The sequence below is a fragment of the Esox lucius genome, chromosome 16 (assembly GCF_011004845.1).
Source record: "Esox lucius isolate fEsoLuc1 chromosome 16, fEsoLuc1.pri, whole genome shotgun sequence".
Lineage (NCBI taxonomy): Eukaryota > Metazoa > Chordata > Actinopteri > Esociformes > Esocidae > Esox > Esox lucius.
The window spans coordinates 15,827,997-15,842,067 of record NC_047584.1 but is presented as its reverse complement, the minus strand read 5'-3'; the positions used below and the strand labels follow the sequence as shown (position 1 = coordinate 15,842,067).

At 40.2% G+C, this 14,071-nt stretch overlaps 1 protein-coding gene across 6 annotated transcripts in view; it reads left to right on the top strand.

Annotated features, from left to right (window-relative positions):
- The first annotated feature begins 1,025 nt into the window (after positions 1–1,025).
- LOC105024743 (multidrug resistance-associated protein 4-like) overlaps positions 1,026–14,071 on the top strand; it is a 52,742-nt gene continuing 39,696 nt past the window's right edge. For 2 of the 6 annotated variants that reach the window (XM_020055075.3, XM_034286874.1), the window contains exons 1-8: positions 1,031–1,295; positions 1,939–2,049; positions 4,475–4,595; positions 4,757–4,981; positions 5,198–5,287; positions 5,382–5,545; positions 9,065–9,190; positions 10,020–10,269. In XM_020055075.3, the coding sequence (XP_019910634.2) occupies positions 1,222–1,295; positions 1,939–2,049; positions 4,475–4,595; positions 4,757–4,981; positions 5,198–5,287; positions 5,382–5,545; positions 9,065–9,190; positions 10,020–10,269 (1,161 nt within the window). In that variant the 5' untranslated portion in view covers positions 1,031–1,221. Of the gene's footprint in view, positions 1,296–1,938; positions 2,050–4,474; positions 4,596–4,756; positions 4,982–5,197; positions 5,288–5,381; positions 5,546–9,064; positions 9,191–9,704; positions 9,773–10,019; positions 10,270–14,071 lie in introns of those variants that run through there. The other 4 variants (XM_010894856.3, XM_020055077.2, XM_020055076.3 and 1 more) reach the window with 4 other exon arrangements.

Genomic DNA, 14,071 nt, shown 5'->3' with positions numbered 1-14,071 from the left:
GTACCAGATAGGTATTCCAAGATCAATAAGTAATGCATGTTACAGGTGCATAGTGCAGGAAGCCTAAAACAGTGTCCTCATATGTGGACACAGAGTCTCAGGAGGCTATACATATAAGTCTATATCCCTATACTGAAAAGGACAGTTTCCCATTCCATTGATACAATAGAGTGTATAAATTTTTTCATACCTATTCTTCAGCTTTTTAGCTTTGTTTTTTTTTTAATGAAAGATCCTAGCTTCATGACCAGATTTTTACAGAACCCGGTAATTGTTGATGAGGAAGGTGAAGTGATAATCAGTTGGGCTGTAGAGGATAAAAATATTGAATACACCAGGAGTCAGTATCAGTTGGCTTTTGATTAGATTTAACTTTATTGTCATAGAACAAGTACAGTACAAGTACTGTGCAACAAAATGCAGTTGGCATCTAACCCAAAGTGCAAATAGAAGATTGCAGAAAATGTACAAGTGAAACAATTAAGAACAATTTCTGTTATAGGTGGGATGTATATGTGCAATTAAGGCCAGAGAGACTTCAAATGGCAATTCTAAATATGAAATGAAGGCAAATTGAAGGTACAAGGTAGCATGTGCAACTGAAATGCAGGGACAGTAGCAATGATAGCCATGCATTCAGAGTTTGACACGGCAGATCTCTGAGAAACAGGAAGAGAGAGAGATTGAGGAGATTTAGAGAGAGCCTGCCTTATATCACATCAGATAAGACAGACAGAACCTAGCACTAACCATAGACAGTACCGGCCTAGACTGAGACAGGTAGACGACTTCCAAAGGAGACTCTAACAACAAGATCTTACATACAGTTAGAAACGCTAATACATAGATGTTTGTGAATTAATTTAAATAATATGTAATATTGCTGTTTTCAGCACTACTTTATACAAAAACGTTAAATTCAGGTAGCCGTTTTTAAAGTGGACTTTTATTTTGAAAAGTAAACACACGATAGACAATGTCGCTAACTTTACAATGCTGTTGTGTTCATACAGTCATTGGTCCAGCTTCGGAAAGACTGGATGTTACGCGAGCCTGCCAGTTATGCTAGCCGTCTAACCGGTCCGTCTGTTTTCAGTAGTAGGCTGGCTGCCGGTAAGACAATTATGCACATTTTCTATTAAGTTGCCTTCTATATGTCATTAATTGTATCATTCCAGCTACGCACAGAGGTTGTTTTTAGTTTGCACTCACTGTCAGAAAATGGAACCTTTGCGGAAATTGGCGAAGGATAATCCATCGTCCACAGCTAATCCTCTTTCCAAGATTTTCTTCTGGTAAGGAGTTTAGAAGCAGTATACTACAGCTATTGAGCGGCAAAGTCAACTCTTTTGACAGTTGCTATAAATGACTTCATGTGAATGATGCTTCTATTATCCCAATGTTTTCTGCTATTAGCTCAGCGCGCTCACACGGATGACTACCAATAAGTGTTTACACTAGACCTTCCTTTCCACATCACCTATGAAAGTTAAAAACGTAGGCTACTTTCAGAATGACTTCCTTTTGGTAAACATTGCCTATCCCTAATGGTCAGAACATGCTTTTAATGTGTGTAGGTTAGACCCTGTTTGTATGAGTGTATTGAACAAAAACCACATATCAGCATTACATTTGTATTTGTTACACTTTAGTTTTATATATGGAATAGAGAAAGGAGTAGTCATTAAACGGGAATTTAACGTGAGCTAATTTAGCATTTCCAAATATTTTTTTGTATATGAAAACATTGTATAATTTTATTTTCACTTTGGCTCTAGATTATAGACTGCATATTTTGTGTAGACCAATCACAAAAAAAGCTAAATTGAAGCCTTTCTAATTACACATTTTAATTCAACAAACTGTGTATAAGTCCATATAAGTACATATGCAGTCCACTGTACATATTTAAACTTTATGCTTGTTCCTTGTCATTAGCTGGCTGAATCCTTTATTTCGTATTGGCTGTAAACGAAGGCTAGAGGAACATGACATGTATAAAGTTCTCCCAGAGGATGGATCCGAGAGACTAGGAGAAGATCTACAGTGGTATGTCACCTGCACAAATATACTCAGTCTGATTAGGCCTGTCACAATATCAGATTTTCACTACATGATTATCGTGTCCAAAATAATTCACAATAACAATATTAGTGCGATATTTGAAGAACAAAAATAACACTGCACACAAAAATTAAGGGAACATGTACAGTAATCATCACAGTTTAACACCAAGTCAGTTAAACTTCAGGGATATCAATCTGTCCTGTTAGGAAGCATAAGCGATTGTTAATCACTGTCACCTGTTTTGGCGCAAATGAAAGTGACAACAGGTGCACTGGAGAGGCAACAGTAAGACAACCCCTAAAAAGGGAATGGTTTTGCAGGGGGTGGCCACAGACAATTGCTCTCTCCTTATACTTCTTGACTGATTCTTCTCTAGTTTTGCATTTTGCCAGTGTCCTTCTCATCACTGGTAGCATGAGGCGGTACATGCAGCCCATTCAGTTTGCACAGGTAGTCCAGCTCCCCCAGGATGGCACATCCATATGTGCCGTTGCAAGAAGGTTTGCTTTGTCTCCCAGTACAGTCTCAAGGGCATGGAGGAGATACCAGGAGACGGGCTGTTAAACGAGGAGAGCTGGACAGGGTCATAGAAGGGCATCAACCCAGCAGCATGACCAGCCTGCTCCTTTGGAACAGGAGCAGCACTGCCAGAGGCCTAGAAAATGACCTCTAGTGGGCTACTGGTGTGCATGTTTCTGAACAAACTGTCAGGGCGGGTGGCATGAGGGCCTGACCTCCTTTAGTGGGACCTGTGCTCACAGCCAGCACCGTGCACCTCAATAAGCATTCGCCAGAGAACACCAGAATCAATAGGTTTGCCAGTGGTGCCCCGTTCTCTTCACAGATGAGAGCAGGTCCACACTGACGACGCGACCGATGTGAAAGAGTCTGGAGACGCTGTGGTGAACGTTATGCTGCCTGAAACATCATCCAGCACTGGCGGTTTGGAGGTGGGTCAGTGATGGCCTGGGGAGGCATATCCTTAGAAGGTTGCACCAACCTCCACATGTTAGCCAACGGTACCCTGACTGCTGTTAGGTACCGGGATGAAAACCTCAGACCCATCCTTAGATCTTTCGCTGGTGCTGTGGTCCCTGTGATCCTCCTGGTGCAGGACAATGGCCGGCCTCATGTGGCCAGAGTGTGTAGGCAGTTCCTGGATGACAAAGTCATTGATGCCATTGACTGGCCCTCACGTTCCCCAGACCTGAATCCAATTGAGAAACTCTGGGATGTTATGTATCGGTGCATCCAACACCACCAAGTAGCGCCACAGACTGTCCGGGAGCTCACTGATGCCCTGATCCAGGTCTGGGAGGAGATTCCCCAGGACACCATCTGTCGTCTCATCAGGAGCATGCCCAGACGTTGTCGGGCATGAGTCACATTATGAGTTGTCATGTTGAAGTTCAAGCAAGTTGGAACAACCTGTGATTTCAATTGTTTACTTTGGTTTTCTGTGTGAGTTTGAATCCAGCCCTCAATCGGTTGGTGATTTTGGTTTCCATTGACAGTTGTTACGTCATTTTGCTCTCAACGAATTACACAATGTACAGTATGGATTTTGATCTTTAATGTATTTCCTTCATCGAAACCCAATATGTGATTTAAGTCTCCCCTTAATTTTTTGAGGAGTGTAAATAATGTTATCAGTCAAATTAATCTTCAACTTTGTTTATTGTGTGTTTTTATATTTATTTTTTTGGCAAATTAATTACACTCAAAATACAGGTGTAGGGAGGTGGAGAGAGTCTGTAACTATAACTGTACCAATAAAATAAATAAAAGCATACAAAAAGAACAATTACACTTAATGGATAGTGAAACGGCAACTAGATTAACAGATGAACAAAAGAGCCACAAGGCCTAACACCCAGAAGTGTTTTTGGAGAAATACAACACATTTTCACCTTGGGAATAGGCTACGAAAACGGCACGTCTTTGCGTTAATCAAAACGCCGGTGTATAGATCCAGACTCCTAGTTTAAGCACTTGCACGTTTGTCCATAAGTGACATGAATAAGCTAAAGAAAAACTGGGAAGAGTTTTTGGAAAAGTACAATGACCTTTTCTCAGAGTGAATAGGCTAGAAAAACGGCATGTTTTTGCGGATCTCTCCCGGGGGTTGTAGTGGGGCTAACACGTTGATTTCAATGCCAGTGAATAGGTCCAGGCTTGTAGTTTAAGCACATGCATCGTTTGTTTATAGGTGGCATAAATAAGGTAACTAAAAGCCGAGAGGAGATAGTGAATATTATATTATCATATGTACATTATTAACATGATCTCAATATTTCATTTTTTTAAAATATTACGGTTATCGTCAATAGTAGTATATCGCGACACCCAAAAATCTGATATTTGAATGAATTAAGTTAGATGCTTGTTTCTATTCTGTTAACTGTAGGTACTGGGATCAAGAAGTGCAGAGAGCTGCAAAGGACCTATGCACACCCAAACTAACCAAAGCCCTGATTGCGTGCTTTTGGAGGTCCTATTCTCTGATAGGTGTATATACTCTAATTGAGGTACCACAAACCCTCCAGGCATATATTTACATTTCACAAATACTTTCACAAAGTATTACCTGCAAATACTACATTACATTTTACAAAAGGCACGTTTACAAATAAATCTACTCTTTGTTTCTCAGTTCAGTTAAAATGTATATGCTCTCTCTTCCCTTTAGGAAATTATCAAAGTTATTCAGCCAGTGCTTTTGGGCAAGCTGATCCAGTATTTTGAGAGATATGACCCTGAAGACCTGGCTGGTCTGTATGAGGCCTGTGGCTATGCCGCCGGCATCTCTCTGTGCACCTTGGGGCTGGCTGCTATGCACCACCTCTACTTCTACCATGTGCAGAGAGCTGGCATGAAGATCCGGGTGGCCATGTGCCACATGATCTATCGGAAGGTCAGTGACCACCAGCCACTGACCTTACATACATTCCTAGCTCTTTCAAAGGTCTCTGAGTTCTTTTCTTGTCTGGTCACTCGGAGCAAATGCCTGGCTTTAACTATAGTGCATGTGCTTTCCCTAAAAAACGTTTCAGTCTTAAACAAGAGAGGCATACTGACAGTCGACTGTTGTTTGAATTAACTGTGTGTGTGTGTGTGTGTGTCTCCGAAGGCCCTCTGTCTTAACAGCACAGCGCTGGGACAAACCACCACTGGAAAGATCGTCAACCTCTTATCCAACGACGTCAACAAGTTTGATGAGGTGGGATCTAAAAGAAACAGTCATTGCTTGACATACATTGACGCTGATGAATAACATTCAGCTGACTGTTTTTTTGCCTCCCCTCCTTTAACAGGTCACTGTATTTCTGCACTTCCTCTGGGTGGGTCCTCTGCAAGCAGCAGCTGTGTTAATGTTGTTGTGGTATGAGATTGGACCATCATGCCTTGCAGGAATGGCTGTCCTGGTGTTCCTGATGCCTGTACAGACTCTGTTTGGTCGCTTCTTCTCCTCCCTCAGGTACTGTACACAGTCTGCTAGAATGTTTCTGAAGCTGTTCAGTTCTACCATAATACGTGGGCCTAGCTATGTGGGTTAATGACAAATTATAGTCAATTCAGTTTGATGCATTTTTGTCTAAGGTATTAGTTTTATGAACTTGTATTGTAATTTTTGTAACTGTGATTTGTACTTACTTCAGAATAATTTATTATTACTATAAGTCCAGATCTTTTTCATTAAGGTCATTGCTTCCCTATATGTTTTTTGTCAGCGATGTTGTCAATGGGCATGCCCTCCTCAGAGGCATTTTTTGCTAGAACAACTCAGAGAAGTTAAATTCTGGTTCTCAAAAGGACATTCCACTCAGATAATTGAAAATGGATCCTCACTGCAGTGATTTTGACTTTGTTTTCTGATATAAGCCATCCTTAGGCTTTACATGGTTTATTATAATCAATAAAATCTTACATACATAAATCTTATAGCATACACCCGATACTGAGAGACTGTGCCATATATAACTTTATAGGTCAATCCTAACTTCAGCCAAATTGGCACTGCATCTACTGTTACCCACTGGAAATCCTTGAGCTGGGAAGAGCCGACATGTGGCAGAGGGACAAGATTAATTTTGCAACGTCATAGCTGCTAGTTAGGCTGTGGCTTATGGAGATCCTAGTAATATAAAAATACCAGAATTCAGCATTAACTTGTGACCAAGCGACTGAAAATGCATCAAAACTGTGTTAGGAAGTTCATTGCAAATCATTAGGTGATAATTGTATCATTTTGTGTTGAAAATGTATGTATCTTTCCTTTTGAGATAGATTTCATTAATGGTGTCATAAAAACTTTTAGCTCCTACCCGGGCTGTAGTTCTTAATATCAAGGCAAACATTCCTTTGTCTTTTGACCAAATCACCACTTATCTGCAGCTACGAACTGACCAGTTTCTGCTCTGTGGCAAATTTCTGAGATGGGAACCATGTCTGAGTAAGCGGTCTCATGACATGTCAGCTTTGAGGAGTACAGCACAAAATGTATCTGGAGCCAACTATGCGTGTATTAACATAACTACAACCACATTTAGCTTCTAATGTTGTGGAGGTTCATGACACTCCCATTCTATTTACATCTTTTATTATACCATAATGAACAGCGGCAATGAACATTGTCTTTGCATTTACCTTTCATTACACCTGCTGGTAAAATGTGTGCTGTGTAGAGGCTTTATATATTCTTTGTCTTTGGATCTCATTTTTCATTTCCACTTATGCAGATTTGTTTGTGGTGATAATTCATGTAGTAAATGCATCACTGCCAATATGGTTTGTGGGTGATATTTCAGTTTTTTTCCCCCCAAGGTCCATATTTTCTCATCTTATATGACAATTCTATGTCTGATATTGTTTAGCCAGACCAGCTAGAAAACATTAACTAATAACAAAACAGTTAGCCATATTTGTTTAACTAGGAAGTGAATATGCTTTATCCTTATCTAATAATTCTCAGAAGCCTATATAATGGTGTATTTTATAATCCTGGCTATATAAATGCATATACAGTTGGGAGAACAAGTATTTGATACACTGCCAGTTTTGCAGGTTGTCCTACTTACAAAGCATGTAGAGGTCTGTAATTGTTATCATAGGTACACTTCATCTGTGGGTGACGGAATCTAAAACTAAAATCCAGATAATTTTTTAAAATAATTAATTTGCATTTTATTACATAAGTATTTGATCACCTACCAACCAGTAAGAATTCCGGCTCTCATAGACCTGTTAGTTTTTCTTTAAGAAGCCCTCCTGTTCTCCACTCATTACCTGTATTAACTGCACCTGTTTGAACTCTTTACCTGTATAAAAGACACCTGTCCACAGACTCCAACCTCTCCACAATGGCCAAGACCAGAGTGCTGTGTAAGGACATCAGGGATAAAATTGTAGACCTGCAAAAGGCTGGGATGGGTTACAGGACAATGGGAAAGCAGCTTGGTGTGAAGGCAACAACTGTTGGCGCAATTATTAGAAAATGGAAGAAGTTCAAGATGACGGTCAATCTCCCTCGGTCTGGGGCTCCATGCAAGATCTCACCTCGTGGGGCATCAATGATCATGAGGAAGGTGAGGGATCAGCCCAGAACTACACGGCAGGACCTGATCAGTGACTTGAAGAGAGCTGGGACCACAGTCTCAAAGAAAACCATTAGTAACACACTATGCCGTCATGGATTAAAATCCTACAGTGCCCGCAAGTTCCCCTGCTGAAGCCAGCGCATGTCCAGGCCCGTCTAAAGTTTTCCAATGACCATCTGGATGATCCAGAGTAGGAATTTGAGAAGGTCACCTGGTCTGATGAGACAAAAATAGAGCTTTTTGGTCTAAACTCCACTCGCCGTGTTTGGAGGAAGAAGAAAGATGAGTACAACCCCAAGAACACCATCCTAACCGTGAAGCAAGGAGGTGGAAATATCATTCTTTGGGGATGCTTTTCTGCAAAGGGGACAGGACGACTGCACCGTATTGAGGGGAGGATGGATGGGGCCATGTATCGCAAGATCTTGGCCCCTCCTTCCCTCAGTAAGAGCATTGAAGATGAGTTGTGGCTGGGTCTTCCAGCATGACAACGACCCGAAACACACAGCCAGGGCAACTAAGGAGTGGCTCCGTAAGAAGCATCTCAAGGTCCTGTAGTGGTCTAGCCAGTCTCCAGACCTGAACCCAATAGAAAATCTTTGGAGGGAGCTGAAAGTCCGTATTGCCCAGTGACAGCCCTGAAACCTGAAGGATCTGGAGAAGGTCTGTATGGAGGAGTGGGCCAAAATCCCTGCTGCAGTGTGTGCAAACCTGGTCAAGAACTACAGGAAACGTATGCTATCTGTAATTGTAAACAAAGGTTTCTCTACCAAATATTAAGTTCTGTTTTTCTGATGTATCAAATACTTATGTCATGCAATAAAATGCAAATTAATGACTTAAAAATCATACAATGTGATTTTCTGGATTTAAGTTTTAGATTCCGTCACCCACAGTTGAAGAGTACCTATGATAAAAATGACCGACTTCTACATGCTTTGTAAGTGGGAAAACCTGCAAAATCGGCAGTGTATCAAATACTTGTTCTCCACTGTATATGTATATGCGGGGCAAAGTTCTCAGTAAATCTCACTGGAAGTTATCTTTGCACTTCTTTTTCTCACACTTTGCAATTGAGATGATATCCTCATTCTTGTGACCATATATAATATATTATAATAATATATTCACTTAGGGGTCTACCCACTTTTGTTGCCAGCGGTTTTGACATTAATGGCTGTGTGTTGTGTTATTTTGAGGGGACAGCAAATTTACACTGTTAAACAAGCTGTACACTTACTACTTTACATTGTAGCAAAGTGTCATTTCCTCAGTTTTGTCACATGAAAAGATCTAATCAAATATTTGCAAAAATGTGAGGGGTGTACTCACTTTCAAAGTTCAACCTGACCTTCAGTTATTTTGTTTACTAATGTAACTATAATAATGCTTTACTTTAGGGGCGAAACAGCAGCCTTGACAGACAACAGAATCCGCATAATGAATGATGTGGTCTCTGGGATCCGTATAATCAAGATGTACGCCTGGGAGAAGCCTTTTGCAGCTCTGGTAGATGAAGTCAGAAGGTGATATATATTTATTTTTCCAAAATCATGTTACATTAACAGTTCAAATATAAGTTATAACTGAATTACACTGATGTCATTCTACCTTTTGTAACAGTTATTGTGTATAAAATGTAATAAAACATCAGATATTTTCAAACATTTTCAAAACCTACTACCTTGTGTCTCCCTGTAACTAGTTTTGCATCATAATGTTATTATTAATAAGTGGTTGCAGAAATGAAATGGACAGACACACATTATTTGACCTAACGTCTGTATAATGAACTTAACTATTACATCAGTCTAAATGACATGAAATAGTAATGCTGTGATCAGTCTCAATGGTTAAGTAATACTTTTGCCCCTCTACCTATTGGGGAAATTAACTTGGCAGACATTATATAGTCATTATAGTCATGAGGATCTGAGTTACTCAGCACCTGACATGGTGTCACGAGTTTCAGACATGGGAATGTGTTAGAGATACCCTGAAGGAACTCACCTGACACAGTCCCTTTTTTTCCTTCAACAGCAGGATATCTAATACCATCACTCCAAAGAAATACTCATTTTAGAGTGTAGGCTATCTGAAGCAAACAGGTTGTACTATTTGAGTAGACTATCTAAAGTTAACCATTTCTAATGTTTATTTAGTAAGCTATCTAAAGTAAACCATTCTAATATTATACAGTAGACTATTTAAAGTAAACCAGATCTAATTTTATACAGTAAGCTATCGAAAGTAAAACAGTGCTAATATGCAAACCACTATTGTTAGACAGGTTGAAAGCTCCTTAGGACAATGTAATTAGTATTATGACATTTGAAAACCTCCCTGTGTTTTCAGGAAGGAGATCTCCAAGATCATGAAGAGCTCATATCTGAGAGGACTCAACATGGCCTCCTTCTTCGTGGCCAGCAAGATCATCGTTTTCATCACCTTCAGTGTCTACGTGTTGACGGGGAACAGGATCTCAGCCAGCCGGGTGTTTGTGGCTGTGTCTCTGTACGGGGCGGTGAGACTCACCATCACACTTTTCTTTCCCAATGCCATTGAGAAAGTGTCCGAGGCTCTCATCAGCGTCCGCAGGATCAAGGTAAACGCCTTTGGCTGACATTGCCCCCCAAGATGCACATTTTCTTCCCCCCTCCCCCAGTCTTAGCACTAACAGTTAGTTAGAACTGACCTGAGATCTAGGAGCAGCTTTAGCCTAGACCCAGGAAGGAACTAGGTAGAGCTGGTATAGTTGAGGATGTTGCTGCTGTAAATGGACACCTGCAGGCTCTTACAGTACATCATTAGTTATTATTTTTATATACAGTTAGGTCCGGAAATAATTGGATACTGACACAAGTGTTGTTATTTTGGCTGTTTACCAAAATATATTCAAGTTACAGTTAAATAATAAATATGGGCTTAAGGTGCAGCTTTAATTTGAGTGTATTCAAGGCCTGGACGTCCACGAAAGACAACAGTGGTAGATGATCGTAGGCTCCTTTTCATGGTAAAGAAAAACCCCTTCACAACACCCAGCCATGTGAATAACACTCTCCAAGAGATAGGCATATCATTATCCAAGTCTACCAGGAAGAGAAGACTTCACGAGAGAAAATACAGATGGTTCACCACAGGGTGAAAACCATTCATAAGCAAGAATAAAATGGACAGATTAGACTTTGCCAAAAAACATCAAAATAAAAGTTGGTTGGACAGCGCTTCAATTTACAGATGGACAATGACCCAAAACATACTGCGAAATAGGGTTGCACGATATTGGAAATATCAATTCAGGATAAAGTCAATGATCTAACATGTTATGATATTAATAATCCATGTTGCTTACACTAAAATAAAGGGGCTCATTTGTGAATGAAGAGGTGTGGTGTCTATAAGGGATCCAGGAGATTACAGGAGCCTTTATCTCAGTACTCCAACCAGGTTTAAACATTCTCTACAGAGGGAGTTTCATTATCACCATAGGGAATTCATGTGAATGACCAAATCAAGTCATTTAACATTTTATTACATAAATATTTTTATTACAAACCTCCTTTTTGAAAATAGAAACATATATCAACACAGGACCATTGTATTTCACATACTTTTGTTTTTAAAATATACTCTTCTTAGCAACAGTGCCAAAGGAAAACAGTGTTGATCATCATGGCTAGACAAATGCCGATAAAATTTAACTTTTCAACTGTATAAAATCAAATATCTGGACTGAGTATCTTGTAAAATAAATATATTTCTTTCTCACAACTGTAGAATAATATAGTAAATCTAAATTCTATTCAAATATAATAACTTGACTTTAAGCATGTATACATTGCTCATTGCTTTGTTTACGGAAAATGTGTTAGCAGGTGGTTGTTTAATTCTGCTTCCACAGCATCGTTGCAGGTCAGAGAGGAATCACCCTTTGCTGCAGCTCTGTTCTGTTTAAAGAAACTTCCCAAGGACTTCTTGGCTTTCTTTGCCTGGGACGTATCAGCAACTTCAGGCTCCACTTCAGTGCTGCTGCTTGACATCTCCTCCTGGCGTTCCATCATTTCTGATGCCACTCTGGCCTTGACTTGGAGCTTGTTGTCTTCACTGAAGAAGTCCCTCTTGAACTGGGGGTCCAAACAAGAAGCCGCATCTAGCAGCTCCTGAGTAGCTTCATCTCTATTTCTTGTTGATGTAGTGCAACATCTCAGTTTTCAAGGTCTTGGTCAAATCTGTCTCCCTCTTGTATTAGCAGCATTGAAGTGTTGAAATAGGGGTGAAGAACTGGCTTCACATATGAGACACTAACAAAGTATTCTCCTGAGAGTGCATCTGTGAAGTCCAGCAGTGGGTTTGACTTACTGACAGATTCCAGGACATCCATACAGTGGGGAGAACAAGTATTTGATACACTGCCGATTTTGCATGGTTTCCCACTTGTAGAAGTCTGTAATTTCTATTTCTATTTCTGGGTACTCTGCAACTGCAGGTGACGGAATCTAAAACTTAAATCCAGAAATTCACATTGTATGATTTTTAAGTCATAATTTGCATTTTATTGCATGACATACGTATTTGATACATCAGAACTTAATATTTGGTAGAGAAACCTTTGCAATTACAGATGATATATGTTTCCTGTAGTACTTGACCAGGTTTGCACACACTGCAGCAGGGGTTTTGGCCCACTCCTCCATACAGACCTTCTCCAGATCCTTTAGGTTTCGGGGCTGTCTCTGAGTAAAACAGACTTTCAGCTCCCTCCAAAGATTTTCTATTGGGTTCAGGTCTGGAGACTGGCTAGGCCACTACAGGACCTTGAGATGCTTCTTACGGAGCCACTCCTTAGTTGCCCTGGCTGTGTGTTTTTGGGGTTGTACTCCTTCTTCTTCCTCCAAACACGGCGAGTGGAGTTTAGACCAAAAAGCTCTATTTTTGTCTCATCAGACCACATGACCTTCTCCAATTCCTCCACTGGATCATCCAGATGGTCATTGGCAAACTTAAGACGGGCCTGGACATGCGCTGGCTTGAGCAGGGGGACCTTGTGTGCGCTGCAGGATTTTAATCCATGGCGACGTAGTGTGTTACTAATGGTTTTCTTTGAGACTGTGGTCCCAGCTCTCTTCAGGTCATTGACCAGGTCATTGACCAGGTCCTGCCGTGTAGTTCTGGGCTGATCCCTCACCTTCCTCATGATCATTGATGCCCCATGAGGTGAGATCTTGCATGGAGCCCCAGACCGAGGGAGATTGACCGTCATCTTGAACTTCTTCCATTTTCTAATAATTGCGCCAACAGTTGTTGCCTTCTCACCAAGCTGCTTGCCTATTGTCCTGTAGCCCATCCCAGCCTTGTGCAGGGCTACAATTTTATCCCTGATGTCCTTACACAGCTCTCTGGTCTTTTGTGGAGAGGTTGGAGTCTGTTTGTTTGATTGAGTGTGTGGACAGGTGTCTTTTATACAGGTAACGAGTTCAAACAGGTGCAGTTAATACAGGTAATGAGTGGAGAACAGGAGGTCTTCTCAAAGAAAAACTAACTGGTCTGTGAGAGCCGGAATTCTTACTGGTTGGTAGGTGATTAAATACTTATGTCATGCAATAAAATGCAAATACATTTTTTGGATTTATATTTTAGATTCCGTCTCTCACAATTGAAGTGTACCTATGATTACAGACCTCTACATGCTTTGTATGTAGGAAAACCTGCAAAATCGGCAGTCTATCAAATACTTGTTCTCCTCACTGTATCTTGCCAGGTTAGAATTAGATGCCGTGTCTTCCTGTCCTCAGACAGGACCTGAGTTATAGCCTTCTGCTGCTCTAGTATTCTGCTGATTATCTTCTGTCTGGAGCCCCATCTTATTTGGCATTCTGATATGAGGAAATGTTAAGGTAGATTGAGTCCCTTTTGGGCTCTTTCAAGAGCACTTCTGGCCTTCCAGCTCTGAGAGAAGTGACCCATCAGCTTCTTGCAGACACCTGCAGCACTGTCAATGAGTCCATCCTTTTTCACTGCATTTTCTAAGGGAAAATACAAAGACAAAATATAGGACTTATTATTATACACATTGAATACATTTACTTTAATAAATGATTTATATGAATTAATTGCTCATAAATCTGTTTTGCAAATGATTACACAATTAGTTATTTACAGATAAAATGTTGAGTTTCAGCATGCTTTCTTTATGTTTTAAAGACCTATAATATAACACAATAATAATTCACATATAACTTATATCTCATGAGTTTAGAACTAACTATTTTACTTAATGATAACCCAAAATATAGGGGCATTTAATTCCATTGTTTGTTATTGTAAACAAATGCAACATTTAAACATAAAAAAGAGAGCAGAGATATATAGATATGAAACATTAATGCCATAGGATATCAGCCCTGGCA